The sequence below is a fragment of the Bos javanicus genome, chromosome 8 (genome assembly GCF_032452875.1).
Source record: "Bos javanicus breed banteng chromosome 8, ARS-OSU_banteng_1.0, whole genome shotgun sequence".
NCBI classification, from domain to species: Eukaryota; Metazoa; Chordata; class Mammalia; order Artiodactyla; family Bovidae; genus Bos; species Bos javanicus.
Window position 1 is genome coordinate 63572191 of NC_083875.1, and position 27971 is coordinate 63600161.

Sequence of the window (27971 nt, forward strand, 5' to 3'; positions counted from 1 at the left end):
TTGCTGTGTTTGTCTTGACCTCTTTGATTTGATCTTCCCCATTAGAATGCTAAGCTCTTCTGGAGGGCAGGGATTTTCATCTAAATTTGTTTGCCACTATATCCCCAGCACCTAGAATAATGCTTGACACACATTCAGTGCTCAGAAAATATGTGTGGGTTGCACAAACAATCATAAAATGTTCCAGTACTATTACCCAAGTTGGTTAGCCATCACAAACTGAGAAAACTCAAGTTGGATTGGCTCTAGAATTTTTCTGGAAAACCTAACCAAGGCCCTGTTGAATATAATCCAGTGAGGGAGTTCAAGCTCTCAGAAAGAACATATGAAGTAATGGCTCTCATCTTTTTAGTCTGTAATGTACCCTTAGAGCCTTCATAAGATCCTCAAAAAAATATCCCACAGTGAATCCTTCTCCTTTGGCCACTTTACAAACAAGCAAGCTGACGCCTGGAATGTCCCGATTTCCCATATAGCTGCCACTCCATCTTCTGCCTCTTTCACAAATGTGCTGATCAGGTTGGAGGGATTTGAGAACCAGAAGCTTTCAAAAATGAATAGCTCAGTAGCAACATTATATACAAGCATGCAGTTAAAAGTAATCTAGTATTCCACACAGGTTCTCCCACAATCTGACAGATGTTCAGTCTATGGGGTCTTCATCCCAGCCCTCTGCCTCATGTCTCAGTGGACAGCAGCACTGCAGCTAGGATGCTTGTTCATTCCTCGGGGCTCCAAGGAAGAAATGACCGACCACCCCATGTGCTGACCATACATGCACGTGCAACCAGTTGCTGTGTTAAATTTTGAGCGTTTCCAGTTGTTTTTAGATCATTTTGTATTTACAGAATATTGAGTTAGAAAAAATTTGGTTGCTAATTTAATGACTGTGAAATCTTAAGAGTTATTTTGAAATAATAACTTCTGATAAGTGCAGTGACATAAACTAACTCTGAGCATCCTATGAGAGCTTATTGCAAAGTGTTTCAATGCTCACATTCCTTTAATCATTTCATTCTCTTCAATATCTGGTGGGTCTCAAGGGCTAACACCATTTGTATTTCTGTGAATAACAGCCAGTGCTGAGTACAATGTTGATTTTATAAGACTTCTTTTGGTTAAGGAAAAAAAGGTAAAAGTAGAAATTACCTTCTACCCTTTCCAGTTTGGCCAGGGTCAGTCCTATTGCATTGGGACGATGTGGGCTCCTTGTAGAGAAAACGCCAGTCTTTGCACCATTCAGCCTAGGAGGCTGTACTTTTGCCTTATAGCTCAAATGACCATTTTTGTGAAAAACAAACAAAATCCTATGGAAAATAAACCAAATTACTGAGTAAGAAAAGAAGACAAAGAAATTAATCTATCATAATGATATGGAGGAGGAAAAAACTATAACCCTCACAAACTAAAACAGAAAGAATGCCTTTAATGGTATTAAAATATGATCAGTGGGGGAAAAAATGTTGGGGTGAGGAAGAATGAACACAGACAAAATTTAAGTGACAGCAAGTAACGCTAGTATAACATAGGCCTTAATATAGCTAACACTTTACTTAAAAGCATCAAGATTTCTAAGGTCTCTTTTGTCTTTTAGGAAGAGTAGACTTAATACTTCACAGGTCTAGAGCAAAGTCCATAAACTTTTTCTTTAAAGGAGCAGCTGGAAAATATTTTAAGGTTTGCAGGCCAACCAGTCTCTGCTATAAACATTCAACTCTGCTACTGTAGCACAAAAGCAGCCACAGCCAACACATAAATGAATGCTCGTGGCTGTGTTCCCATAAACTTACTTACAAAAACAGAAGATGAGATGGGTTTGCTCCATGGGCCATAGCTTGCTGAACCCTGATCTAAAAGACAGAATAATGACCCATGGGCAGAACTTAGGTCTACTGATGGATTTCAGTCATCCATCACAATTAGAACAATTGCAAATGCAGTGTGCCCCCTCAGTGGATCCCACACTTCCCTGAGGGTGTCCAAGTTATGCCAACATTCACATTCATGCCTATAGTCCAAGAATCCCATGCAATAGATAAGGGAGGTCTGGATGGCAGTCTCCAAGGGTACTTCCAACTGGAGTACTCAGAGACAAGTTCTGGTTCAGAGTACCAATTCTAACTATAAAACAACTTACCAAACATGAGAAAACTGTTCTAAGCCCATCAAGGAATGTTCAGGATTATTAAAGATGCTTTTTCTAATCCTCAAACAAGCCCGTGAATGGCTACAAATGGATGGCTGCCTTGGAGTACCATTCTTGGCTGAGAAACAGGATTCCAAGTAACCAATTGGCTCAGTTAAAAGATTCCCTACAGAAGAAAATTAGGTAAGAAATCATTAATCAAAAGGTCAAGTAGAATGAAATAATGCCATTTGCAGTAACACAGACAGACGTAGGGGCGTCTCTGGTAGCTCATCCGGTAAAGAATTCCCCCACAATGCAGGAGACCCTGGTTTGATTCCTGGGTTGGGAAGATTCCCAGAGAAGGGATAGGCTACCCATTCTAGTATTCTTGGGCTTCACCAGTGGCTAAGAAGGTGAAGAATCTACTTGCAATGAGGGAGATCTGGGTTCAATCCCCGGGTTGGGAAGATCCCCCAGAGGAGCCCATGGTAACCCACTCCAGTATTCTTGTCTGGAGAATCCCCATGGACAGAGGGCTTGGCCAGCTACAGTCCATGGGGTGTCAAAGAGTTGGACATGACTGAGCGACTAAGCACAGCACAGCACAGCACAGCCAGACCTAGAGACTATCATGCTAAGTAAACCAGACTTCATGCTAAGTGAGAAAGCCAAATACATGATACTGCTTATAGGTGGAATCTAAAAAAATGATAGAAATGAACTTATTTACAAAACAAATGGACTCACAGACACAGAAAACAGATTTGCGGTTACCAAAAGGGAAAGAGGAGGATAAATAAGGAGTTTGGGCTTAACATATACACACTATTCTACATAAAACAGCCAAAAATGACCTACTGTACAGCATGGAGAACTATACTCAATATCTTATAATAACCTATAATGGAAGAGAATGAATAAAAAGAATACACACATACATATAACTGAATCAGTTTGCTGTACACCTGAAACTAATACATTATATATCTACTTTATTTCAATAAAAAATTTTAAAAATAAAATATAAAAATTTTTAAAAGAGAAGGCACAATTTTCTACATAATAGTGTTAACACAATGTATTAAAACCCACCATCATTATTTTTCTTTTCCAAGCAAGCAAAAACAAAAAAAAAGGTCAAGAAAAGACGTAGGAAAACATGTTTTCTTTAACAAATTGACTTCATAGTTTTAAAATCTACCAGATGTTTCGTGCATGCGTGTATGCTCAGTCGTGTCCAACTTTATGACGCCCTGGACTATAGCTGGCCAGGCTTCTCTGTCCATGGAATTTTCCAGGCAAGCATACTGGAGTGAGTTGCCATTTCCTACTCCAGGGAATCTTCCTGACCCAGGGATCCAATCTGCGCTTCCTGCCTTGGCAGGTGTATTATTCTTTACCACTGAGCCACCAGGGAAGCCTCTACCAGATGTTCAGTCCAGTTTAGTTTAGTTCAGTCACTCAGTCATGTCTGACTCCTTGCAATCCCATGGACCACAGCACGCCACATGTTATTTAACTATAAAACAAGATTCTTAAAACATTCATAAGTACATATAAATATCCTCATCATTACATATGCATTGTTATATCCTTTTAGATAATAAACTGGAAAGAACATGGGTGAAAGGAAAAATTCATTTTTAGAAGGCTTACTATAATTCAAATTCTATGCTACCATAACTATGTATGTGACCTTGGTCAGGACTGTGGAGTATTTCAAATAGAGGGAATAAGGTGCACAAAGTTAAGTGACAAATTTTCTAGCATAAGAAGGGAACAAAACAGTTTGATTGACTGGAGTGTGAGATAGAAAGCAAAGAATAATAAAAGATGAGGAAACGGGTTGCATATAAGATGCTTTCAATTGAAAACAACACAATACATGAAACGAACTAGTTTTAAGCAATAAAGGGAGTGCATGGGGTCACAGTAGTTATTGGTGCACGTGGCTGTTCTGCCAAGACCTTGCCAACCTAGCCACCAAAGAGCAAGAGAGATGACATCATCCCGCTCGCCTCAGACACATCACGTGGTGGCCTGAGCACATGATCCGTAATTTCACAATAAACAGGAAAAACGACCCTTGTCCATTCAAGGTCTCGCATGTCCCGTCCCCCCTCTGCAGTGAAAGCGGTTCCCGGCTCTTGGAGGTCTTAACGCGTGCAGAACCGCCAGCCTCTTAGAAGTTACCTGTCTCCAAGGCCGGCTTCACACACCCGCACGGGGTCGCTGTGGCGCAAGGCCTGGACTCTTTCAAGTCGCGCATGGCTACGGGTCATAGGCGTCCATCCAACGCGTTCAACCTTCCGCTTCCGGTTTCCCTACCTGGCGCCTGCGTAGTAGCTGTGCCGGCGGATGGCGCCAAGATCGAGCATGCGCGGGGCGGGGGCGCTAGGGGAGTGAGGCGCCGGGCGGGGGATGTCAGAGGCTACCGCTAGGTGGCGATTAGAGGTTGGAGGCCTTATCCCGCTTCTGAATCTGTGTCTTGTGCTGTCTCGCGCGGACCCGCTTCAGTTTTAGGGTCCAAGTTACCGCCCTTCCCGTTGAGAACAAGTCGATAAAGATTTATGCATAAAGGTACTCGAAATGATAAGCAACCTACTCATCCAACGCATGGCGCTAATTTTTAAAAAAGAATATGTATATACAGTTATCACACAGTGAGATGACGGGATGTTAGAAAATGTTAATACTTCTTGAGTAGTGGGAATGCATAGATGGTCGTTTATACTTCTCTGTATGCTCCCAATTTTTCCATAATAAAAGGATGTTTCGTCAGAAAAGAAACCCAAATAAACCTCGTTTCAAATCTAATGGATGTGTAGCTCTACACCAGACTAGGTAGGGATAAGAAGTGGGGACTATTCCTTGTGCTCCGTACCTCACGAGAACTGAAGCGAGAATGAAACGAAGTCAACGGCCATATACATTGGGATTGTAGTGGTTGTTCGGGGGAAGCTCTAAAAAGTTGAGGGCCTACAAGAATCAGTTTTCAGCCACTGCAATGACCAGTTAACCCTGCAGCGCTAGCCTGGCCTCAACGTGTGTATGTTAGTCGCTCAGTTGTGTCCGACTTTTTGTGACCTCATGGACTGTGGCCCGATAGGCTCTTCTGTCCATGGAATTCTCCAGGCAAGAATGCTGGAGTGGGTAGCCATTCCCTTCTCTAGGGCATCTTCCCCACCCAGGTACTGAACCCAGGTCTCCTGAATTGCAGGCAGGTTCTTAACTATCTAAGCCACCAAGGCCTCTTACCTACTTACTTATAACCTCATCTCTCACCTGTATATTTATAAATTTATATATATAAATTATATTTATATATCTCTGTATACTTAATTCTACTTCTGAGTTTTTTATCCTTTTTTTTCTTGGGCGGGGGGAGGGAGAGAGACATATTGCCTGCAAAACAAATTATTCAAGGTCATAAAACTCCACAGATTTAAAAGTTTAACAACCATGAAAAGCTGTTCCTAAACATGTTCATTTGTCATGAACTAATAGACCACTCTCAGAAAATAACCATCAGAAGGAGTCAAAGATTTAAAGAGAGGATTGTGGGTTTTAAAACAAAAACTTTAAAAACTGATAAAATTCATACCCCTACATGTCCTCTGATAGGTTTTTTCCAGGTGAAATTGGAAAAGAATGCCTTTATTGTTTTCAGGAGGGAACAGTTCTGGGCAGCTATGAAACAAAAGTAAGTTGAGAACTGTTGAGCTTTTTGCACGATGTAAAACTCGAGCCGTAATGGCTGCAATTTTCCACTAGATGGGGGTGTTGCTAAAAGTGATAGTCGCTTTGTGGCCCAACAGAGGTATTTGCCTTCTTGGCCTTAGATATCATATACAATGATAGTGACGCCAAAAATACGATACCAAGTGTGACATGTTCTGAAATGCACAGCAGACTTGGAGACGTTGATGAAGTAGATTGTTACTTGATTTAAAGGAAAAAGTTCTCTTTATGGAAAGCAGGAACTTAAATATGTAGCGCTTTAATTATATGATTTGCAATTTTTATTATCTTGTCTAGAGGACATATGGTTATATAAATAACCATTATATGTGATTATTTGTAGTTTATGATACAGCCTTTTCTCTAGAGGTAGGATCTAGGGATCTGCCTTAAAAAAACCAAACCCTAAATGATTCAAAGTACGTATCTGCCTACACTTTGAGAAACACTCCTCAGTATAATAATTCCTTTTTTTTTTTTTTTTCAGTTGCAGCCCAGAGGATCTTTGTTGTGGTGTTCAGACTTAGGTGCCCCGTGGCATATGGGATCTTAATTCCCTGACCAGGGATCAAACTGCATCCCCTACACTGGAAGGTGGATTCTTAACCACTGAACCACCAAGGGTGATCCAGTACAATGATTCTTAATCTTTCATTTGAGTGAAGGATCCTTCTGAAAATCAATTAAACCTTTGGATCTTATCACATATCATATTAGATTTAATATCATAAAATTCATGGATTTTAAAGAACAACCGTTGTACCCACAATGAGAGGAGGTTAGCCCAAGGTAGGACTAGATAGATTCTTGCCAAACTTTAATTCTGCTATTCCACATGGACCTTGCATTAACTGTAGTACATTGCATGCAGTTCTTGAACATATCTTGAATTCACTCTTCTCTGTGTCACATACAATAACGCTGCTATCCTCACCTATAATACAAATCTTCTCCAACTTTCAAGGGTCCACTCGTGTAATTTTTTCAGGTCACTCCGGCAAAAAAGTGAGTATTCCCTTGGTTGTATCTTCTATCCAAAGAGCATTAGCATTACTCTCTTCTTTGTAATTATTTGTTTTCTGTTTTATTCCTCCAAGAGACTAGATTAAACTCCTAGTAGGTAAGGACTATGTGTTATAGGTCTTCTGACTGTCACAGTGCTTACCATGATGTCCACACAGTTAAACATGTACTAATGTTTAATGTACATTTTGCACAATTACAATATTTTAAAAGTAAAAATAGAAAATCAAAATTCAAATATGCAAGTACATACGTCACTCCAAAATATCTTTAAAGAAGTCCTAGAATGATAAGAATTGTTAAAATTATTAAATTACTAAAAGCTAACTTAAGCCTACATAAAATTTTGATATTGTTACATTAATAACTGATCAAAGTTTACAAGAAAACTATATACTTCCCCAAATTTTCATTGTTCAGCCTTAAAAATGGAAAAAATGAGGGCTTGATAATTTCCCCCAAGAGCAAACATTTCTTTGATTAATTCTTAAGGGGAGTAAAGCTATTAAGTCTGTTCCCACCACTGTCCTCTCCCCAGATTACACATACATACACATATGTGCACACACACACGTGCACACACATACACACTAGCAGAATATTGTCTATGTGGTAGAGCCTGAGAAAAAACATTAATTCTTGCTTTCAGATATAATCTATATATCTATAGACTATATAAGTGGGGAGATACTGTTAAAATATTAATGAATATTATAGAGATTTCTACCATATTTTGAGAAAATCACACATATGATGTACTAAGATGTGTATTTTGTTGGATGACTATGATGGTTGAACATTATTAAAATAAAACATAACTGTAGATGTCATTTTCTGGGTTACTTTCTTGAGGCACATTTGGAATTTCTATTATCTCTGGTTCTTCTGCTTTGGGATTTTCCTTCATTTCTGTAAAACAAAAAAAAAATATGAAAATAGATTCAATGAACAGTATTGGGACAATTGGCTATCCATTTGGAGAAAAAAAAAACTACCTCACTCTGCACAGAAACAAATCTCAGATGAATTAAAGATTTCAATATTAAGATACAATAAATGTTATAAAAACAATAGAATATTTCTTTAATCTTAAGATTTTAAAAGCCTTTCTAAGCAGACCACAGACTAAAAGCCATAAAGAAAAAGATTGACAGGTTTGAATCATTAAAATCTAAAATCATGACAAATTTGAGTAACTAAAAACTAACATTAAAATTTTGGTCATATAGATGTCCAAACCTCTATAAACAAAGTTAAACCACAAACAACAAGAATAAAAATGTTTATGACTCAACTTATATGTAGGCAAAGATTTAATAACTATTATTTAAAGAGATTTTTAATCAAAAAGATAGATATCCTAAATATAAAATGGAGCAAATAGTCAAACAGGTGATTCTCAAAAGGAAAAACTTAAATTCATAATAATCTTAAAAGCAAGCCTGGTAGCATAGGTCATCAAAAAAAGTGGAAATTAAAACAATTAGGTTGGTTGGTCTTTAAAAATCTAGCAGACAGGCGCAGATTTTTAAAACATAATCATGTGCAGTGTTGGCAAGGGCGTGGGGACTAGGCACTTACACAAAGTCTTGGATTCTGTGAATTGCTACATTTGGGCTAGTCTGACTGAATGTATCCAGACTTTAAATCCTCGTACCCTTTGGCCCAGCAATTCAGTTTCTAGGAATTTATCCAAGGAAGTAATCAGATCAACTTAAGCTTCCAGTGCCTTAGTTTCCTTATCTATAAAATAGGGACATATTATTCATCCACTCGGGTTTCTAACATTGAATAAAGTAATTCACAAAAAATGTTTAATAGAGAGTTTGGCAGATAGAAAGTGGTATATAAATTTTAGTTAAACAACCGTTACTTCCCATGATGTTTATTGAACATTGTTATAACAGTAAAACTTGTCAGTAACCTAGGTGTTCATCATTATAAGGACTGGTTGAATAAATTGCTGTATATATAACATAATACTGGACGACTGTTACAAAGATGTCATTAGGATGGCCACAATGTATATGGCATGTAAAAAAAACAGGTTATAAAATAGAATGTACTGTACCATTTCATTTGTTAAAACAAAAACTTAACATTGGGGATCAGAGATAGGAAGTGGTATCATAGGGCACTTTATAGTCACTTAGATATTGCTTTAATTTATTATAATGAACATTTATAACTATCATTATAGCAATTTTATAATCAGCAAAAAGGAAGACATTTCTACTTGTTTGGCAAGAAAAGAGAAAACAAGATAAGCATTAATTGCCAAAAAGCATAAAATAATTAATTAATTGCCTGTCTTAACCTCACTGGGTTTAGAACAAAACCCTGAGAATCTGGTGCTGTGTTGATTAGAGGCGCGTCTCCAGCAGGGGACTCCTGTCAATACAGGTAGTGTTTCATATGTCTGCTTTTACTGTAATTTTAAAAAGGTATTTCCTCAAAACCTATATTGCTTGGAACCCAACTTAAGCCCAGGTTTTTGTTGCACTCATATTTTAGGAGAAAGAGAAAATAAGCTACCAAAGGAATTTCTTTAGAAAACAGTTCCCTGGGGATAGGCTGCTAGGCTCAGCCCATTTTCTACACTGAGAACAGGACTGAACAAGGAGAGCCAAGGCTCTCAGTTATGTCCCTGAGACAAGTAAAATTGAATAAAGGTCACATTGTTTTTAAAATACTATGCTTTTCAGGGACAAATATTGAAATAGGTAAGCCTGTTAACTCCTATAACAAGGAGTTCCCTAGTATCAGGATCCTATTTTATGTCTTTGTATCTTTCTCAGTACCTTGAACCATGAATTTACTTGCCTTCAGTTTGCCATGAAATGTTATTTTTCTAGGAAAAAAAAACCTTTATTCACCAAGATTTTGTGTTAATATAAATGTAATTGTCCAAAATATTTTGCACATAATTGACTCTACATAGGGTTCATTTTTCTTCACCTACTAAAGCTTCCCAAAATGCATAGTATATACAGGTACCCACTATATACACTTATGGTTTCAATTATTTTCTTTAAATTACATGGAAATATACCAAATATCAAGTGAATGATAAACATTTTCACTTAAAACTGGACAAAGACATCAAAGATACCTGTTGAGATAACTGGGATAACCCAGGATTGTCACAGAAGGCTATAAATCAATGGTCCAAGGGAGAGACGCCTATTTGGTGCTCTGATTATGAACAGGGAGCAGTTAAGAAATGGCAGTGTCACTAATTTGACCCCAGTAAGAAACCCATACCTTGAGGAAAAGTATAAACATCCTTAGCATCTTCCTGGTGTGCTTTAGAATCCTGGTCTTGGGGTCCACCTATTTCCTGGTATAGTTTGGGAAAGCATTCTTTAGGAACATCTTTGTCTTTATATGTCTTAGTAGAGAGGTCTTCAGGCCCAGGTGTTTCTTGGTAAATTTCAGGTGCATAGGCTTCAGGTCCTGGTGTTTCTTGGTATATTTCAAGTGAATATTCTTCAGACCCAGGTGTTTCTTGGTACATTTCTGGGGGATATTTATCAGGAACAGATGTTTCTTGGGTTGTTTTATGAGAGGGGTCTTTAGACATGGCAATTTCTTTATATATTTTATTGGAAAAGTGTTCAGGTTCAACTGTTTCCTGGTGTATTTCTGTAGCAAGCTCTTTAGGCACAGCCATTTCTTGCTGTGTGTTAGAAACAAAGCTTTCAGTCTCAACTATTCCTTGACCTGTTTCAGAATCGGGTTCCTCAGGCTCAGGTCTTTTCTGGTATGTTTCAAGAGTGGAGGCTTTGGGCATATCTGGTTTGGGGTGTGCTTCAAGAGAGCATTCCTCCAGGTCAGTTGTATCTTCAGATGTTTTCGAAGAAAGGACTTTGGCTGCAATGTCTTCTTGGCATGTTTTAGGAGAGACGTCTTCAGGCTGAGCCATATTACGGAACATTTTGAAAGGCTGGTCTTGAAATATAGCTATTTCTTGGCACATTTTAGGAGAGAGGTCTTCAGATTCAGCCATATCTTGGCATATTTCAGAAGGTTGGTTTTGTACTGCTGTTGCTTGGTACTCAGAAGAATTTTCCTGAAGGGTAACACTTTCTTGACCTACTTCAGAAAGATGTTTTGCAGGCGCAACTCTTTGTGGGGACACTGCCGGAAGGAGAACTTCAGTCACACTCCCAGGTGGCTCGATTTCTTTCTCTCCAGGTGCTGGCGCTTTCTCCATCATTTCCTTTTCTAATTGTGATGGAAGCTCTACCTTCATTTCTGTATTTTGTTGTCTCTTTCTGCCTCTTTCGCTTCTTTTCCCTGTTCTTTGCCGCTTGTGTTTTTTCTCTCTATGGGGAAATCAGAATTACTATCAAAAATAGGCCTCCAGAATTCAAATAAATGTTTGGCAGTAACTGACCCAGGACTCCCACTGCCTTGTGGCATGACTTTGAACAAGCCACTTAATCTCTCCAGGCCTCAATCTCCTTGTGTGTACAATGAAGAAGCAGTGCTAAATGTTCTCAATTGTCCGGAGAGGAAATGACCCTTAGGACTTTTTTGTCTTTGATGACTCGTTCAACAAGCACCTTCTTAGTGAGCGGGGTATGTGTGTGTGTGTGTGTTTGAGAGCGTATACTTAAACTTTGGTTATAGAAAATGTATCACTGATGTTATAAATGAACAGATTGACATTCTGTTTTACGTAATAGTCTCTTTGGGTTTAGCCTGTGTGAATTCGTTTCTCTATGCCAGTGGGGGAAACTGGTATGATTGTGTTGCTAAATCTGCAACGCAGACCTGCTTCACATCTGTGAATCCTGCAGGTGATGAGCCTGGCTTGCTCATTTAATACAGTGTCTTCTTGCCTGGAGAATCCCAGGGACGGGGGAGCCTAGTGGGCTGCCGTCTATGGGGTCACACAGAGTCGGACACAACTGAAGTGACTTAGCAGCAGCAGCAGCTTAAGTAAAATAGGCTAAGAGGCTGCAGTGTGAGTCGAATGAGATGTACTATAAGCCGGGTCCAAAGCTACAAAAACATGTTCTTGAGGTAAAGCAGCTTGGTGAAAAGGTGTGAGTGGTCATATTACACCTACTTTGAACTGATAGTTTAAGATCTAAAAGATGGAAAGATATGCATGAGAACTGCAGCCAATGACAAATTGTTAGGTATTGCAAATATAACCAAATACAGAAGGCTAATACAGATGGACTGTGGCGGGGGCGGGGGGGGGGGCAGGGTGGGGTTGGGGGGTACTATAAATAAGCATTTCATCACTTTCTAAACTTACTGAAACTCTCTGTTCCATGCTATCTGCCCCATAGAGCCTTCTCTAACAGGCCACAGGACTGAAATGCTCTCCATGCTTACCACTCCTATAGGATTTATTATGAGGATTATGCTTAATGGAGAAACCCAAATTCTTTTAGTAAACTGGACATTCTTTCAAGATGAATGAAACCAGTGTTTTTTACACCTCTGCAGTTCTCATAGTTCATGCACACTCAAAAAATGTATACCCTATTCTTCTTTTGTTGTGTCTGAAAAATTCCCATAATTAATTTTTTTAAGACTGTCTCATCAAAACCAGTTTGAAGTCAATATTTTAAAGGTTTATATTTTAATAGTATAGTTTAAAAGAAATATTACAAATAATATAGAAGGTAGAAATAATATGATGATACGAAGGTAAAAATGATAGCTCAGCATTTTGAAGTTTAAGTCCAAGTAACCAAGGTAACAAGATAAATTTTAAAGTCCTTATTAGCAAATTTTTAAAAGATGATGTATAAATTTTTTTTAATTTGAGACGTTTTTAAAAACTGATGTACGTGAATTCTTCAGGAAACACTTATTATCCTAGAAATTAAATCCTAAATAATTTGTTATGTAGATCTCTATATGAGGGAGTCTGAGTAATACAATGTTTCATGTTCTTTCTGGTAGTTCCTCAAAAGATACAAATATATCTGTGTGGTCTAAAATTTAATCTGTACTCTTAATTATCAGCTATGTGATCATGGGCAAGTCAAACTCTCTATGCCTCAGTTTCTTCACAGGTAAAATGTAGTAAATAGTGTCTGCCCAGCCTCATGTAGTTGTTGTAAGAGCATGTAATAACTTACATGGATGAACTGTCCAAATAGAAATCTGTACTCATATTAATATAGAATGTACTATATATATATATATATATATATATATATATATATATATAGTGCTTCCTCATGTCAGGCACTGTTTTAAGTAATTTACTTATTCTGTTATCTCATGTAATCTTCACATAAACTTACAAGGCAGATACTATTATAATCTCCATTTTGCAGATGAGAAAACTGAAGCACAGTTTTCTGAGTAACTTGCCCAAGGTGAAATGGCTGGGACATGAGGGAGCTAGTCTTCATATCAAGTCATCTGACTTCAGCCACCGGGCTCTTAACCATTACACTCTGTCCTTTCTCTCTGGAACTGAGGTTTCACTGTAGTGAGAACAGCCCTCAGCAGTCTAGAAATGAGTCACAACAGCAAGGCCAGCCCACTACCAAGAGGCTCACCAAGGTTCCACCTACTCCAGTGATTTCTTCAGCTTTGGACCCCTCCCCCAACCCAATGAGTACAGAAACCCAATTCTAAGAGCATAGTGAAACCAGCCTCATCCATTTCTCGAGTCAGGGCTCAGCAACCAGCTCAAAGGGATTGATATATAAACCTAAAGACCAATTTTTAAATAAACTGTGAAAAAAGCAAAGTGACAATGCACTCTTTCTCTGTAGCAGGTACTTGCTGCTGCTGCTGCGCTGCTGCTGCTGCTGCGTCACTTCAGTTGTGTCCAACTCTGTGCAACCCCACAGATGGCAGCCCACCAGGCTCCCCCGTCCCTGGGATTCTCCAGCCAAGAATACTGGAGTTGGTTGCCATTTCCTTCTCCAGTGCATGAAAGTGAAAAGTGAAAGTGAAGTCGCTCAGTTGTGTCCGACTCTTCACGACCCCATGGACTGCAGCCCACCAGGCTCCTCCATGCATGGGATTTTCCAGGCAAGAGTACTGGAGTGGGGTGCCATCGCCTTCTCCAGCAGGTACTTGGGGAGCCAATAATGACCAGAAGGTTGCTTGGTGAGTATGGAATTCAGGGAGCCAACTGGGTATTCTTCAACAGAGTCACCTGTCAGAGGACCTGAGTACAGAAGTTTCTGCTACAACATATATGCATTCCTGAAAAACCTCACTTTCTGCAAAATCATGCACTAAAAGTGACAGCGCTTATGGGAAGAAAAAAATTTAGTTGGGGCAAATGAGTCAAATCCTATGCAACTTTATAACACTAGGATAAACAATAGTTGGTACAGGGGAGATAACTGGGATAGTCCAGACAGGCAGCTTTTTCTGTGGGGAGGCTGTCTTGGGGATGGTAAAAAATGCACAAAAGCACCAGTGTGAATGCAGGCTTTCAGTGCTGAGATCATTCAAATGAGGATGATGCTCTGAGCCAGCAGGGCTGCCGCAGAGTTGAGCACAGGAGGAAGTGCAACCTGCTATATGAGGAGATCTCTGCAGAGCTAGTGATGTCCTTCTCTGTGGAAGGAGCCCGGATGCAGGCTGAAAAGATTCCTATCTACACAGCAGCCAAGTTGAAGGCTTTTTCCTTTCCTGCTGAAGTTTTTAATTCTATTCCCACTATTCTGGCTTCTTTTGACTAGGAAAAATTACATATTAACACAACTTCCACATTAAACTGACACCACTCTCCTATTTACCAATTATATGTGAGCTAACTGGTGTTACAGAAACACACCGTGTGGCAGAACAGACAATATTCCGTCCACAGTGAGAATAGGAACTTAAAACACCTGCATTGTATGCTTTTTTTAAAGATGATGCTTAGAAAAATGTATACCTATGTTATTTTTGCCACCAAAGGACACATTTTTCCAAAAAAGAAGCAATGCATAGCTAAATCTTAATCAAAATTCTGTAAAGGGACTTCCCTGGTGATACTGGATAAAAATCCAACTGCCAATACAGGGGACATGGGCTCAATCCTTGGTCTGAAAAGATTCCATATACAGACGAGCAACTAAGCCTATGCACCACAACTATTCAGCCCTTGGCTTCCCTTGAGCCACAACTACTGAGCCCATATGTTGAAACTACTGAAGCCCGTGCACTTAGAGCCCATGCTCTGTAACAAAAGATATCACCTCAATGTGAAGCCCGTGCAGCACAATGAAGAGAGGCCCCTGCAACTACAGAAAGCCCACATGCCGCAACGAAGACCCAGCACAACAACAACAAAAAAAAATTTTTTTTTTTAAAGAAGAAGAGAACTTAGATCAGTGGCACTCAACTGGGAGCAATTTTACCTCCTCTTCCCCCACTCCATGAGGCATTTGACAATGTCTGCCGGCATTTTTGGTTGTCATAACTGGGGAGGGAAAGTTCTATGGGTTTCTACCAATACAGTATACTAATGCATATATATGGAATTTAGAAAGATGCTAACAATAACCCTGTGTACGAGACAGCAAAAGAGACACTGATGTATATAGACCAGTCTTGTGGACTCTGTGGGAGAGGGAGAGGGTGGGGAGATTTGGGAGAATGGCATTGAAACATGTGTAATATCATGTATGAGACGAGTCGCCAGTCCAGGTTTGATGCATGATGCTGGATGCTTGGGGCTGGTGCACTGGGACGGCCCAGAGGGAGGGTATGGGGAGGGAGGAGGGAGGAGGGTTCAGGATGGGGAGCACGGGTATACCTGTGGTGGATTCATTTCGATGTTGGGCAAAACTAATACAATATTGTAAAGTTTAAAAATAAAATAAAAAGAAAGTTCTATGGGTTTCTAGAGGCCAGTGATCCTACTACGCACAGCTTTAGTGATATCAGCGTTGAGAAACCCTGGCTTAGATGGATGTTGTACTGTGGCTCTTTGGGTTCCCCTTTTCTACCTCCAAGCAAGCAATACCTCTGCTTTCACAGTTATATTCTACACGGGGCCGTTAGATGCTGCCTACTGTATAGTCATGCTCATGTCTTCCCTCCCTGAGATTCCATACAGCTGACTTTGGACACAGGAACTCTCAGACTCTTCCATCACTCATTTACAGACATTACTTTGGTTTACTCCATGGAGAGTTAACTACACTCATTAAAGAAGAGTTTTACTAATAGAAAGCTTAGAGAACAAGCTTGGGGGTCTTCTCAATGGTGTCTCCTACTCCCAACAATGGTTATATTACTAAAGTGGTTGAACAGCAGGCCTCTCTACAATATACATAATTTGATCACCTGGTAAAAGAGAGCAGCAATAAGATTCTGTTCCCATCACTTTACTAGCTGTGTGACTTTAGGCAAGAGATTTAACCTTCAGAGACTTGGTTTCTTTCTTTTTTTTGTGGAGGCGGGGGGAGATGAATATGGATAACAGCTCCTGATTTGTGGGATTGATGGAAAGATAAACTAGAGTGTATAAAAGTTCTCAGCACCTCTTAACAAGTAACATATGCTAAGTAAATATCAGTCCCTTCTCCCTTGCAGTGATACTATACCGATATTGCCATTGTGAAGTTTGCTTTTCTTGTGCTTCAGCTTTTCTTTTTCTGAGTTGCTCTCTGTTTCGCAGACTCCAAGTTCCAATGACTTCTGTAGGATCAAAATGAAAGTTATGAGAGAGAGTGATGAATTATGGCGTTAACAGCAAGGAGTCCTATAGCAAAATGATAGAATCCCCTTGAGTGTCCAAGTTTTTCTCCTACCCTTTTGAGGACAAGGACTATCTCTTATTTATCCTTGTGCCTCCTGAAGCATGCCTGGAGCAAACATTCAGTCAGCATTTTTTAAATGAAAAGATCAATATTTGTACATAAATGTGCTATTAATTCCTTCAAAATAGTGTGCATATTGTACAAACATAAAAGTAAAGAAAAAAACCAGCCATGTTCTGCCATCCTTAACATTATAACCTGTTTTCATTTCATTCCTCGTATTCATTCATCTGGTGTGGTTTAGTCGCTAAGTCATGTCCAACTCTTGCGACCCCATGGACTGTAGCCTGCCAGGCCCCTCTGTCCATGGGATTTTCCATGTATTCATCTAGCCCCTATATTAAAGTTGCAATGATTGCATACCACAGTTTTACCATTTATTTACCATCAGAAATAAATTCCATCATCTAGTCCTCATAATTGTAACTTTAGTGACTACATGATATTTAATCAAGTTGATGCATTCTCATTTATCCACTCATTCCACTTATACTGAACATTTAGGTTGTTGCCAGTTTGTTTTGTTGTTGTTGTTGTTTTTGCCACTGTAGATCAACTATAATAAGCAATTCACACACAGATTTTTTTTCTTTTGTATTTTTTTCCTTTGGATGATGTTTCTCCAAGTTCTTTGGAATATTAAAGTTACTACCAGCAACAGTACTGCTGCCATCCAAGACTGTGAAAAGTTAATGGGTCTTTGATGTAGAACTTCTCAGAGCCAGTGGAATGATTTCAAATTTGCACTGGGACCTCCCAAAGTGAACATACCTCATGGACCATGACACCTTTTGATTTTAGAACATCAGTCCTTAATGGTGAACTTGGATGGGGGAAAATTATACCTTTATTTTTACCAATCTAAATGCCCATTTCCTTCAATTATGAATGTAGATAACAAACCACAGTGGTTTTAGCAGAATATGACTTTGTCACAAAAAGAAATTATGGATTTTTTTTCCATATCACATTACAGTTATTACAGATACCTTAGAATATCATTTATTTGAGATGAAATATTTGATTTGATACAGTGGTAATGAGATCCATCACTGGATCTTGTTATTTAATGCACCTGTAAATAAGCACATATATTATTATATCAGTTTTTTATTTTGATACTTTTCTTAATATAATTGCTTCCTTTGTAATCATATGTAATTAACTTTATGTATTTAAAAAATTTAGTCTAAGAAGGTGTCTAGAGTTTCATCAGAAAGCCAAAGGGATCCGTGGTGTACAAAATGTTTAAATCACTGTCTCAAGGCCTAGGGTTCTGCAAAAGCAGCCAAAATGCTGCTTTAGGATATATCCAAAGACTAAGATTAGTCAGTCAACAGAATAAACACTCTTGTAGTTCTTGCTACTTATTGCCAGATACCTTTCCAAAAGTTACACTATATTTGTGCTACATATATGGCTGTACTTGTTTTACCACACCATCCATTATTGGGTATTTTCATGATCATATATATATATAATTATTTATTATTTCCTTGTGTTTCTCCTGCTTACTAGAATCTTAGTGCTAGAAGTCAGCTCAGAAAGTTATATAGCCCCTATTCTTCCTTTCTAATACATGAATGTACCCACCCAATGATGCCCCTTTTTTGCCAGACCCATACAAAGAGGAAAATAATCATAGCCCAATCCTTCCCAACAGCCACTGTCTCTTAAGGTTTCTTTCATTACCTGGAACATGGGTCTCTTCTTGATGATGATCAGGTGTCTGATGGAGCTTTGAGAGAGACTGGTCTTTTCCCAAATCCATCTTGCTGCAGTATCTTCCTGCTTTTGGTCTGACTTCCACAAGAAGCCTTTTTAAAAATGTCAAAAGTAACTAACAGTTAAAAAACACACACATAGACAAGTTCACTTGTCACTTGACTTCCCGCCTTAAAGTTTTATCTAGTTGGACCACAGCTGTTGGCTACTTCTACTTTCTTTATCACCCTGCACAGGTGTGAGCAGGGTCATGGCTGATGCTATGTCCTCGTCCGTCAGCACAGTGGCTAGTTACGCAGGCAGCCCTGCAGCCACAGGCTAGTATATCCCAGCCTCTGGTATGGCAGCCATTTGTCTCTGCATGCTCAGAAGTGCTCGAGTCTGATGTTCCTTTTCACACACAGAGGTGGCATAGCATAGGAAGGACATGAAGTTAGCACTTAACCAGCTCGATATCCTTGAACAAATCACTTCGCCTTTTTGTGACTCTCTTTCTTCATTTTCAAAGCAGGTAAATAATTCCTGACTTGCCCACCTCACATAGTTCTTGTGAAAGTGAATATAATGAATGTGAAGATTATAAAGATGTGAAGTTAATCTTGTAATGTTTTCCTGCAGGTGGCATTTTTCACCTTAACTGTATGCAAAATAATGGAAAGTCTTGCTGTTAGACTTAGATAATAGACAAAAAGATATGAATCAGGAATTCAAAACAAATTTGAACCCTCTTCTGCTCACCAGATCATTCATAAGTGACTCAAGACAACTAGTGAAATGCTCTGTATTAATCCAGGGAAGGTCAAAAAGCATTTCTTAATGAAAGTATCAGCACATTATGTCACAGAAATTGAAACCAAAGTTGAAACCAAAGGAATCACCTGTCTTCAATTGATCACCCCATTTGTGAAGGCATAGGGGCACAGAGCACCAGAATTGTTCACCTAGGAAAGGAACACTGACTACCTCCTGATACGGGCAACTAGTCTGTGAGATGAAGGGTTAACAATGTGTCTGGAGTCAGATGTTGAGTTGAAGAGTGTTTGAATTCCAGTGTTGCCACATTCCCTAATTCAGTTACCTTAGGCAATTTACAAGGCAATGGCACCCCACTCCAGTACTCTTGCCTGGAAAATCCCATGGGTGGAGGAGCCTGGTAGGCTGCAGTCCATGGGGTCGCACAGAGTTGGACACGACTGAAGTGACTTAGCAGTAGCAGCAGTAGCAGTAGGCAACTTAGTTTTGGAGCCAGTACACTCCCTACCATATGGGACAATATTGGTATGCATCTCATGAGGTTATTGAGATGATTGAATCAAACAATGTACTGGACCTTCCCTGGTGGTCCAACAGATAAGAATCCCCTCCCAGTGCAGGGGCCATGGGGTCCATCCCTGATCTGGGAGGATTCTGCATACCAAGGAGCAACTAAGCATGCGCACAACAAACTAAGTCTGAGCCCTAGAGCCCTCATGCTGCAACTACGGAAGCCCATACACCTAGAGCTTGTGCTGCAATAAGAGAAGCCACGGTAATGAGACGCTCGTGCACCCCAACAAAGAGTAGCTCCTGCTCACCGCAACTAGAGAAAGCCTGCACGCAGCAGTGAAGATCCAGGGCAACCAAAAATAATAAATAGTAAAATTTTAAAATAATAAAAATAAAAACAAAACCTGGAAGTGTTCATTAAATTTAAAACAAAAACAAAAAAACAATGTACATAAAGCATTTTATAGGTGCCTGGCATATTGAATACATGGTGCCTAGAATATCTAGCCTGCTTAATAAATGTTTACTTTTCAGGCAAGAATACTGGAGTGGGTTGTCATTTCCTCCTCCAGGGGGATCTTCCCGACCCAGGGATCAAACCCCCGTCTCCTGTATCTCCTGAACTGCCAGTGTATTCTTTACCTGCTGAGCAATTAGGGAAGCCCTTTAATAAGTGTTAGCTGCTATTATTAGTAATAAAAATATAGTGGCAAGATTTTGGTAAGTCAAGTTACAGTTTAAATGTTTTAAAGAAACTCAGAGAAAATCTGAAGGAAATTCTTTATGAAGAGAAAACCTTTATCATGTGAATAGATGCCCTCCACATCCATAGACTCATAAGGCTTTAGCATCCCTTCCTAAACCATCTAGTCCCTCCTCCTATTTTATACACAGAGAAATTGAGAACCAAGGAAGGGAAGGATTCACCTGTCCTAAATTTTCTTACTTATTGCTGTCAGCACATCTTACTGATTATAAGGTGGGTCATCTTGTCATGCTTGATCTTACCTGGGTAGGAAAATGTATGTGTAATATGAACCTATGAGAGAAGCAAGCTTCTTAAACACACTGAGAATTCTGTAACAAGCACTCCAGGACTTACCACCAAAACTTAATGTGGAATTTAATGGCCAGATTCTAAGCTCTAGCTTTGTTTCTCGGTTCTGCAGACTTTCTCATAAGTAAATCTCTATCTAAAAACTCAGACAGCTTCAGGGAGTCCCTATTTCAAGAAGTCCTAAAGGAAATGCAAAGTGTGATTTGTAATTTATCTCATGGTAATTTTTAAATTTTCTGATACAGGGTTTTAAAAACTCAAATACAGGTTTAAATAACTTTGAAAATTATAAGAGTGTTTTATAATTTAAACAGGCATTTTAAATACTAGTGGCCTTATTTGAGATGTTTTAAATCTGACTGACTAGGTTATTTCTTATGATAAAGAAATAAGATAAGCTTTTACAATACTTCTGGGGCACCTTACAGAAGATGCAAAATTACTTCTTAAATACAGTTATCCTTAAAGCTTCTAAGACCCAGTTCAGTGATTCAGCAAACCTTACTGAATGTCTCCTCTGTGCCATGTACTAAGCAAGCTGTCAGGCTGCAGAGGTGAACAGATGTTTGTCTCTGGGTCCTGTGTACTGTGGGCCCATGGAGATATGCACATCTTTATTGGAGGGAAATAACATTTAGACTCTCTACACCCTGCTGCAGCCTCCCCAGGCTGATTCCACCCCTGCTTCATGTTCTGATATCTCGAAGCAGAATGTGGAGGGACTATGTGAAGGTGGGGTCTCAAGTTAACAGTAAAATTAGGCAGCAGTATTGGGTGGAGGGAGCTGGTGGAGGGAGTTTGGAGCAAACAGATTGGAAGTCAGGCAAGGTGTCTCTGGTGTGATAAGCAGGCCACAGCGTGAACTTGTCTGGAACAGAAGTAGCCATATAGTGAGTTCACAAGCCATAGTTCATTGTCCTTTCCCTCTGCAGTGAAGTCTAGAGTAGTTAGCAGAATGTATCACAGAATGTTAGGCATTAAAGACTGAATATTTTTAACAAATGCTGCCTCTTTCTAGGGTTATTTATATATCTACAAGATACCTCTCTCTAGGCCACAAATTCTCTGAGGATGGAGACCACTCCCGATTCACCTTTCTATCCCCAAGGTATAATCTAGTAGGAGACTTGGCCCAGAGCAGTCCCCATAAACACCCTCACTCCTGTATGCAGTGCCAGCCTCATGGGCGTGCAGCCTGTGCAAGTACTTTACACACTCAGGGGGGTTGACGCTGCTGTGACTTAATTATAGTAACACCATCATTTGTTCCAGAGTTCCTTCTACTGTCATTCACTGGCCCTGACCCATGTGCTGAAGACATAGCAGTTAAAAGATGTCTCTGCCCTTACAGAGCCTGCATGCTAATGGGAAGAAATCAACAATATGGGTATAAACAAAAAAGATGTATTAATATCAGATGGTGGTGAGAGCTTTGGAGAAAAGTAATCAGGGAATAGGAATGAGGGTAGGATGAGGATAGGATAAGGAATGAGGGGGAAAAGCTGCTGGTAGTTGCTGTTTTAAACAAGGTGACAGTTGAGCAGAACTGGAGGAGACTGAGGGGCCAGCTAGGCAGCCCTCTTGGAGGACGTCGACAGAGAGGCACTGGTGAATGGCCCGAGGTGAGGGAGTGGCAGGAGGTAGGTTCTGAGAGGGAGCTTATTGCCCTTGTAGGGATTTCTACTCTGAGAGATGGATGATCATGGGATGGTTCTGAACAGAGGACTGACGCCATCTGATTTTTTTTTTTTTTTTTTTGGCTGTGCCACGCGGCATGTGGGATCTTAGTTCTCTGACCAGGGACGAAACCCAGGCCCCCTGCAGTGGAGGTGTGGAGTTTTAACCAGGGAAGTCCCTGACATATTTTTAAAGGATTATTCTGTCTACTGTGTGAAGAACAGACCACGGGGACAGGGTGAGGAGGTGGAAGCAGGGAGACCAATTATAAGGATCACACATAATCTAGACGACTAAGGCTTGGACTGTAATGGGAGTGGTGAAGAAGAGGTCAGACTCTGGAGTAGCTTACAAATTGGATGGGGAATGAGCAATAAAGAGGCAAAGACAAGGTTTTGGTCTGATTGACCGGAAGGATGGAGTTACCATTAACAGATGAGGAAGACTGGGAGGAACAGGCTTGCAGGAGATGATCAGGAGTTTAGTCTGGGACATGCTGATAGACTAAGGAGAAAACAGCAAAGGAGCAGCCAGTGTGGGTGAGAATAACCAGGGCAGTGCAGGGTTCTGGAAGTCAAATGGAAAAACTGTTTCAAGGAGGGGGTGATCAACCATATCAAATTGTGCTAATAGGAAGGTAGAAGAAAGATTGAGAAGTGTCCTAAGAATTTAATTAATTATGGACTGGAGCCCAGAAAAGTTAAGTGACTTGGCCAATGACACACAGGCAGGACCAGTGACATAATTTACAGGGCCCAGTCCAAAATGAAGATGCAGACCTCCTCCTTCAAAAAGTGTTAAAAATGTCAAGACAGCTACAGCAGAATCTCGAATGCATCACAGGGTCCTACTTCCACATGCGCTTGCCTGAATCTTTGCAGCAAACTTATAAAAGAGCTGTTAGTAGCCTCGTTTTCCAGAGCATGGCACTGGTGCTCAGAGTGTTGAGGGGCAGTCTCCATGTGAAACCTGAGCCTGCAGCCTCCAAGTCTGGCCTTCTTCCTACTCAGACACTAGATATTGAGGGAAAGAACTGCCTTCCTGTCTCCTGACCCACGCGCAGCAGGCTTAAGTATTGAAGCCCTGTTCACGCACATCAGAGGTCTGGTTGAACTGGGCCGATGTGGGAAGAGGGAAACATGCTGCTAAGAACTTCTGCCCTGGGACTCTTTATGACAGGGGTGAAACGGGAGCATTGGCTACTATTCAGTGAGAAACATGACTTGATAAAAAAAGTGCCCCCAAACTCATGTAGCTTTAGGTCACATTGATAGAAATGAGGATGGTCACTTCACTACACATTGGCTTGTCATCCCATACGTGGAGGGTTATACTGTGAAGACCACGTGAACGGGATTTGAGAGCATGAAGGAAAAAAGAGCAAGGGATTTGGGGCTCTACCATTTCCTGACTGTGTAACTTGAGGGGAAATTGCTCGATTCTTTCTGGTCCTCAATTTCTTCCCTTATAAAGCAGAGAAAAAGTAATACCTCCCAGGGATTCTGGGACGATAAAAGAAATCGTGAGAGCTTTCTATAAAATGAAAAGCACTGCACAGACAGACATGCCATAAACGCGGGCAGCATTAATAGTATTATTAGAGAGTTCTTATGATGCACCTGGGCATTTTCCTGAAGTGCTTTTGGGTGGAAAAAGTAAAGAAAGGGAAGCTATCATATGCCCTTTTTTCCCTTAGTGTTCTTTCCTTGCTAAAATACCTTTTCAAAGCTTTTAAATTCTTTTCTAAGAGTTGATCAAGCTTTGTTTTCCTGAGTGGAGAGGGAGAGTTTCTCAGTTTCCTCTTGTCTCATAGCCTGTTGATATGTGATAAATAAGTCCCCTGTCTCTGCTGAAACAGATGCTGCCGTACACATACAGATAACATGGTCTCAGACTTTAGAATGGCTGTAACCTGACTTTCAATCTAGTTTGTTTTGAATTCCCTCCTCCGGCCTCCTCCACCAATATTGCTTTCTACGTCTTAATGTATAGACGGTAAGCATCTCTGGATAAACACTGATGTGTGGTCATTTAACTGAGGAAGAACAATACTGCTCCCACCTTGATCCCCCATCACATCACTGTCCTTACATTCCTGAACTTTCAGAACAGTATACATTCACGTCTACCGCTTCCTTTTCCCCACATCACTTCTTCTTTCCTTTGCATCTCCAATCTAGTTTTCTCTTCCACACATTGTTCGCTCATAAGTCAGCAATGACTTCCTAATGGCCAACTCTGGGGATCCCTTCTCAATTCTCTCTATGACCTCACTGTAACTCACAATTCCTCTGAACACTTCTGTCACTCTCTTCTTGGTTTTGGTGGTAATGTTCTTCATCCCTCCCTCCTCCCCGTCATCTTCCTCCACACACTTCTTTTTCACTCTTCTGGCTGTGAGAAGTACTACTCAAGGATGACTCCTTGAGTCTCTTCTCTCTCACACTTAGGCAGTCAAGCCAACTGTATACCTTTAGCTATTCTCCCTATGCAGATATCTTCTAAATAATTATCGGTCTGAGTTCTAAGATCACATTTTCAAGTGTCTCTTGAATATCATTCTTCACCTGAATATCTCACTGCACCTTAAAATTAGCATATCAAAAAGCAAATATATTTTTCCCCTAAAGCCAGGCTCACCTGTGCTTTATTTCTGCCATTCTTAACTATTCTGCTGTAGAAGAGCAAAGAGCAGCACCATGTTCCTGGCTGTCCAGTTCTAACTGGCGATCCAGTTCAGAACTCTCTTTGCCTCTGCCCCTTCACTTGGCTTTTCACATCCAGCTGGACACAGTTCTGTGAGTTCATTCTTCCCAGTGTCCCACATACCCGTTGCTTTTTACCAATGGTAAAATACCATTGCTTTTCCCCAAGCCATCATCCCAGTGGGGGAATCTCAACTTTTCCTTGAAAGTATTGGAGAAGCTTCTTAAGTAGTTAATTTCCTTCTATCTCCCCTCACCTTCCCCAGATTGTCCTGCACACACAGCCAAAACATCCCCCATAAAATAAAGCTGGCTCTGAGGGCTTCCTGGGTGGCTCAGTAGTGAAGAATCCACCTGCCAATGCAGGAGACATGGGTTTGATCCCTGATCCAGGAAGATCCCACATGCCAGGAAGCAATGAAACCCGTGTGCCATAACTATTGAGCCTGTGCTGCAGAGTCCCAGAACTGCAACTACTGAGCCCATGTGCTGCAACTACTGAAGGCTGAGCACCCTAAAACCCATGCTCTGCAACGAGAAGCCAGTGCACTGAGAAGCCTGTGTATGACGATGAAGAGTAGCCCCTGATCACCACAACTACAGAAAAGCCCAAGAGCTTTGAAGACCCAGCACAGTCAAAAATAAATAAAATTAAAAAAAAAAAAAAGAAACTTTGGCTCTGAACTGGTCACTACCCTGCTTAGAAGCCTGAAAAGTCTCAGTATTTCATGTAAAATAAAGACTAAATTTGTCAGCCTTGTATTTAAAGTCAATTTCCCAATCCTCTCTCCCATGACTTCCTGACAATACCCAATGATCCAGTCAAATAGTGGCACTTGCCCCCCCATTTTGGCCTTGACTCTGTCTAACACCCACAGTACCTCTACTCACACCTCCTGGCTGTTCAGTGCTCCTCCCCTGTGTCTGCCCATCCATATAGTGAGTGCCTCTATCACAAAGCCTTTGATGATGATCATGATGATGGTATGCTGGTTACTCTACAAACCATAATAGGCAGTGACATGTTACAACATGTTACAAACGCTTGAGATCACTTAATTCTTCTAAGGAGTATTATCCCCATTTCTCTGATGAGGAAATTATGGTTTAAAGAATTTAGATTACATGCCAAGGTCACATAAGCTCATAAATGCTGTAGTTAGGCCTCAAGACCAAAGCAGTCTGACTCCAAAGTTCACTGATTTAACCATTCATTCTTTTCTACTACCTTTCCTATATAGGGGTGATTTCTCCTTTCTGAGCTGAAGTGTCACTCAATCTGAGCCTCTTTATGATAAATATCATGTAATGTTTTTCATCTTACTGTTCACGTACACATATCTTTTCTATAATATTCATTCAGTAAACATTTATTGAACACTTACTTCATGCCATCCCCTTTACTAAGAACTGGAGAAGAGACAAACAGGAGTCCTTTCCTCCAAGGAACTTAGTCTAGTTGAGGGTGGTAGACAGCAAGTAACTAAATTTAGAATATAATTCAGTGTGATAATTTCAATATCAGTATTTCAGTATGTTCCAAGAGTAGAGATAGAGTCTTTAATTTTGCTGTCATAGAAGTGGAAAGATAAAGATATTGAATAGTGCATCCTCTAGCCGTATTTCTCTTTAATTGTACCTGCTTTGGAATGACTCTACATCGGTCAACAAGTAGAATTGGGAAAATGATGAGGTTCTATGTGTGTAATAGTACTACATGTTTTCTTCACTTTACAATAAATAGTATGAACCCTTTCCCCTTTTATTATGGAAATAATAATAGCCAATACTTATTGAGTACCTGCTTGTCTTATTCCAGGCAGTCTTCTAGGTATCTTTACATATGATAATTCGTTTAGTCTTTACAACAGCTTTTAAGGCAGGTACTATTGATAACTCTGTTCTGTAGATGAAGAAACCGAAGCACAGGTATTGAACCTGTGCCCTAAGTCACACATCTAGTAAGTGGCAAAATTGGGTGGTTTGGATCTAGGAGGCCATTTGCTTAACCACCTTACTGTCCTGCCTCTCAATTCTACTCCTTTGATATTTAATAGAATAAGGCAGAAACATATTTTCTTTTTCAGTCCCTTCTCTCTTTCTTTCCCTTTTCCCTCTCCCTCATTCTCTCCCTCTTTCTGCAATTTGTTGCCTATGTAATCTGTGCCCCCAAAGTATGTACAGTGCTGAGAATACAAATGCAAATAGAAACCTCCATAGAAAATTAAGAGGACACAGAGGTGGGACATCCAACCAAGATGAAGAGATGAGGTCAAAGGAGTCTTCCCGGAATATGTGATCTCGAGCTTAGCTTTGAGAGTGAATAGGAATTTGCTACTATGACACAGTCAGGCTCAGAGGAACAAACACAGGCTCCAGAGTCAGATCTAAGTTCATTCAAATCAGATTCTGTGTGGCCAAGATAGTCCAGCATCGATTCCCTTATATATGAAATGGGTATTACTACACTTACCTTCCATGATTATTATGAGAATTAAGAATGATGACTCTTGAGGACTTCCCCGGCCATTCAGTGGTTAAGACTCCACCTTCCAATACAGGGGTGCAGATTCAATTCCTGCTTGCGGAATTATGATCTCACATGCCAAGCAGTGTGGCCAAAAACAAACAAATAAATAATTTTATAAAAAGAATGATGACTGTTGGAAAGCATCTGGCACATAGCAGACTTTCCTGTTCTGGCTGTCATTATGATTGTTCATAATCTCAATAACAGTAAGTGAAATAGAACCACTAAATAATAAAGCTAAGTGAGGCATGAGAGTTATTTTATAGAGGGAGTCAATGTTACACAGGCCTAGTGGCAGCTGGAACCGGAATCCAGATCCTCTGAGAATTCTACCATTTTCCCTTTACCTGACTGCTATTCCGAACCCTTC

The 27971-nt window shown here is 40.1% G+C and overlaps 2 protein-coding genes across 17 annotated transcripts in view; both read right to left on the reverse strand.

Annotated features, from left to right (window-relative positions):
- TRMO (tRNA methyltransferase O) overlaps nucleotides 1–4452 on the reverse strand; it is a 40057-nt gene extending 35605 nt beyond the window's left edge. For 4 of the 6 annotated variants that reach the window (XR_009738085.1, XR_009738086.1, XM_061425763.1 and 1 more), the window contains exons 1-3: nucleotides 4322–4452; nucleotides 2138–2312; nucleotides 1150–1307 (exon numbers count right to left, since the gene is read on the reverse strand). Coding sequence is in view for 4 of the 6 variants with exons in the window: in XM_061425763.1 (XP_061281747.1) it covers nucleotides 1150–1307; nucleotides 2138–2312; nucleotides 4322–4397 (409 nt within the window). In the remaining 2 variants the exon portion in view is untranslated. The remainder of the gene's footprint in view (nucleotides 1–1149; nucleotides 1308–2137; nucleotides 2313–4321) is intronic. The other 2 variants (XM_061425762.1, XM_061425764.1) reach the window with 2 other exon arrangements.
- A 2159-nt stretch (nucleotides 4453–6611) lies between these two features.
- HEMGN (hemogen) lies at nucleotides 6612–27882 on the reverse strand. Of its 11 annotated transcripts, XM_061425751.1 has the most exons (7): nucleotides 27545–27875; nucleotides 25963–26069; nucleotides 18334–18458; nucleotides 16426–16519; nucleotides 10157–11220; nucleotides 7712–7801; nucleotides 6612–7173 (listed from the first exon to the last, which is right to left on the reverse strand). In XM_061425751.1, exons 2-7 carry the CDS (start codon nucleotides 26046–26048, stop codon nucleotides 7163–7165), a joined length of 1470 nt encoding a protein of 489 aa, XP_061281735.1. In that variant the 5' UTR covers nucleotides 26049–26069; nucleotides 27545–27875; the 3' UTR covers nucleotides 6612–7162. The 11 variants fall into 11 exon arrangements, with proteins under 11 accessions (XP_061281735.1, XP_061281736.1, XP_061281737.1 ...); XM_061425752.1 differs by lacking the exon at nucleotides 6612–7173 and having other exon boundaries at nucleotides 7644–7801; nucleotides 10157–11216; nucleotides 16421–16519; nucleotides 25953–26069; nucleotides 27545–27882; XM_061425753.1 differs by lacking the exon at nucleotides 6612–7173 and having other exon boundaries at nucleotides 7644–7801; nucleotides 10157–11216; nucleotides 16421–16519; nucleotides 25965–26069; nucleotides 27545–27881.
- Nucleotides 27883–27971: the final 89 nt, after the last annotated feature.

Bases quoted from the DNA above. Each gene is read 5' to 3' on its own strand.
- HEMGN (XM_061425750.1), bottom strand. From the start codon at position 26,048: ATGATCATCATCAAAGGCTTTGTGATAGAGGCACTCACTATATGGATG. The intron at 16,520-18,333 runs GTAATGAAAGAA...TTGATCCTACAG, and splicing joins AGAAGAGACCCATGTTCCAG to AAGTCATTGGAACTTGGAGT. The intron at 7,802-10,156 runs GTATGGGTTTCT...TTTGTTTTACAG, and splicing joins TGTTTATACTTTTCCTCAAG to AAATGAAGGAAAATCCCAAA.